This window comes from Corvus brachyrhynchos, unplaced genomic scaffold (assembly GCF_000691975.1).
Source record: "Corvus brachyrhynchos isolate BGI_N302 unplaced genomic scaffold, ASM69197v1 scaffold212, whole genome shotgun sequence".
Taxonomy (NCBI): Eukaryota; Metazoa; Chordata; class Aves; order Passeriformes; family Corvidae; genus Corvus; species Corvus brachyrhynchos.
This window is the reverse complement of record NW_008236768.1, coordinates 6,090-7,269: the sequence shown is the minus strand read 5'-3', so window position 1 is coordinate 7,269 and position 1,180 is coordinate 6,090. Positions and strand designations below refer to the sequence as shown.

General features: G+C 65.3%; 1 protein-coding gene across 1 annotated transcript in view; it reads left to right on the top strand.

The window, feature by feature from the left end:
* The window catches only part of PLVAP (plasmalemma vesicle associated protein), a gene marked incomplete at its 3' end in the record, with an annotated part of 3,408 nt that extends 3,059 nt beyond the window's left edge, over nucleotides 1-349 (top strand). The window contains exon 3 of the mRNA XM_017727498.1: nucleotides 7-349. Coding sequence (XP_017582987.1) covers nucleotides 7-349 — 343 coding nt within the window. The remainder of the gene's footprint in view (nucleotides 1-6) is intronic.
* Nucleotides 350-1,180: the final 831 nt, after the last annotated feature.

Genomic DNA, 1,180 nt, shown 5'->3' with positions numbered 1-1,180 from the left:
GTGCAGAGAGGCCGAGGACGAGCTGAGGCAGCTGCAGGAGCGCACGGAGGGGCTGTTCCGGTGGCAGCAGGAGCGCGACGCCCGCTACATCCACAAGAACACCTGCGAGCTGAGCGTGCAGCAGTGCCAGCTCAACTGCTCCCGGGAGATGCAGGAGCTGGAGAGGAGGATCCAGGGCCTGGAGAAGCGGGAGAGGGACGGGGTGGAGGAGAGGAGGAAGCTGGAGGCGGAGAAGGAGAAGGTGGGGAAGGAGCTGGAGGAGAAGAGGAGGGCGGCGGCGGCGCAGGCGGAGGCGCTGAGGGAGCAGCTCGGGGTCTGCATGGGCGCCAAGGTGGGGACATGGGGACAGCCTTGGGGACATGGGGACACACTTGGGGACACTGGGACAGCCTTGGGGACATGGGGACAGCCTGGGGGACATGGGGACACACTTGGGGACACTGGGACAGCCTTGGGGACATGGGGACAGCCTGGGGGACATGGGGACACACTTGGGGACACTGGGACAGCCTTGGGGACATGGGGACAGCCTGGGGGACATGGGGACACACTTGGGGACACTGGGACAGCCTTGGGGACATGGGGACAGCCTGGGGGACATGGGGACACACTTGGGGACACTGGGACAGCCTTGGGGACATGGGGACAGCCTGGGGGACACGGGGTATTGGGGACATGGGGACAGCCTTGGGGACATGGGGACACTCATGGGGACACCGGGACACCCTTGGGAACACCGGGACAGCCTTGGGGACATGGGGACACCCTTGGGGACATAGGGACATGGGGTATTGTATTGGGGACATGGGGACAACATGGGGACACCCTTGGGGACACGGGGACACCCATGGGGACACGGGGACATGGGATATTGGGGACATGGGGACACACTTGGGGACACAGGGACACCCATGGGGACACGGGGACACCCATGGGGACACGGGGACACGGGGACACCCTTGGGGACCCCCATGGGGACACGGGGACTTCCATGGGGACATGGGGACTTCCATGGGACATTGGGGCACTGGGGACATGGGGCACTGGGGACACGGGGACACCCATGGGGACACAGGGACACCCATGGGAACATGGGGACATGGGGTATTGGGGACACGGGGACACCCATGGGAACATGGGGACATGGGGTATTGGGGACACGGGGACACCCATGGGGACA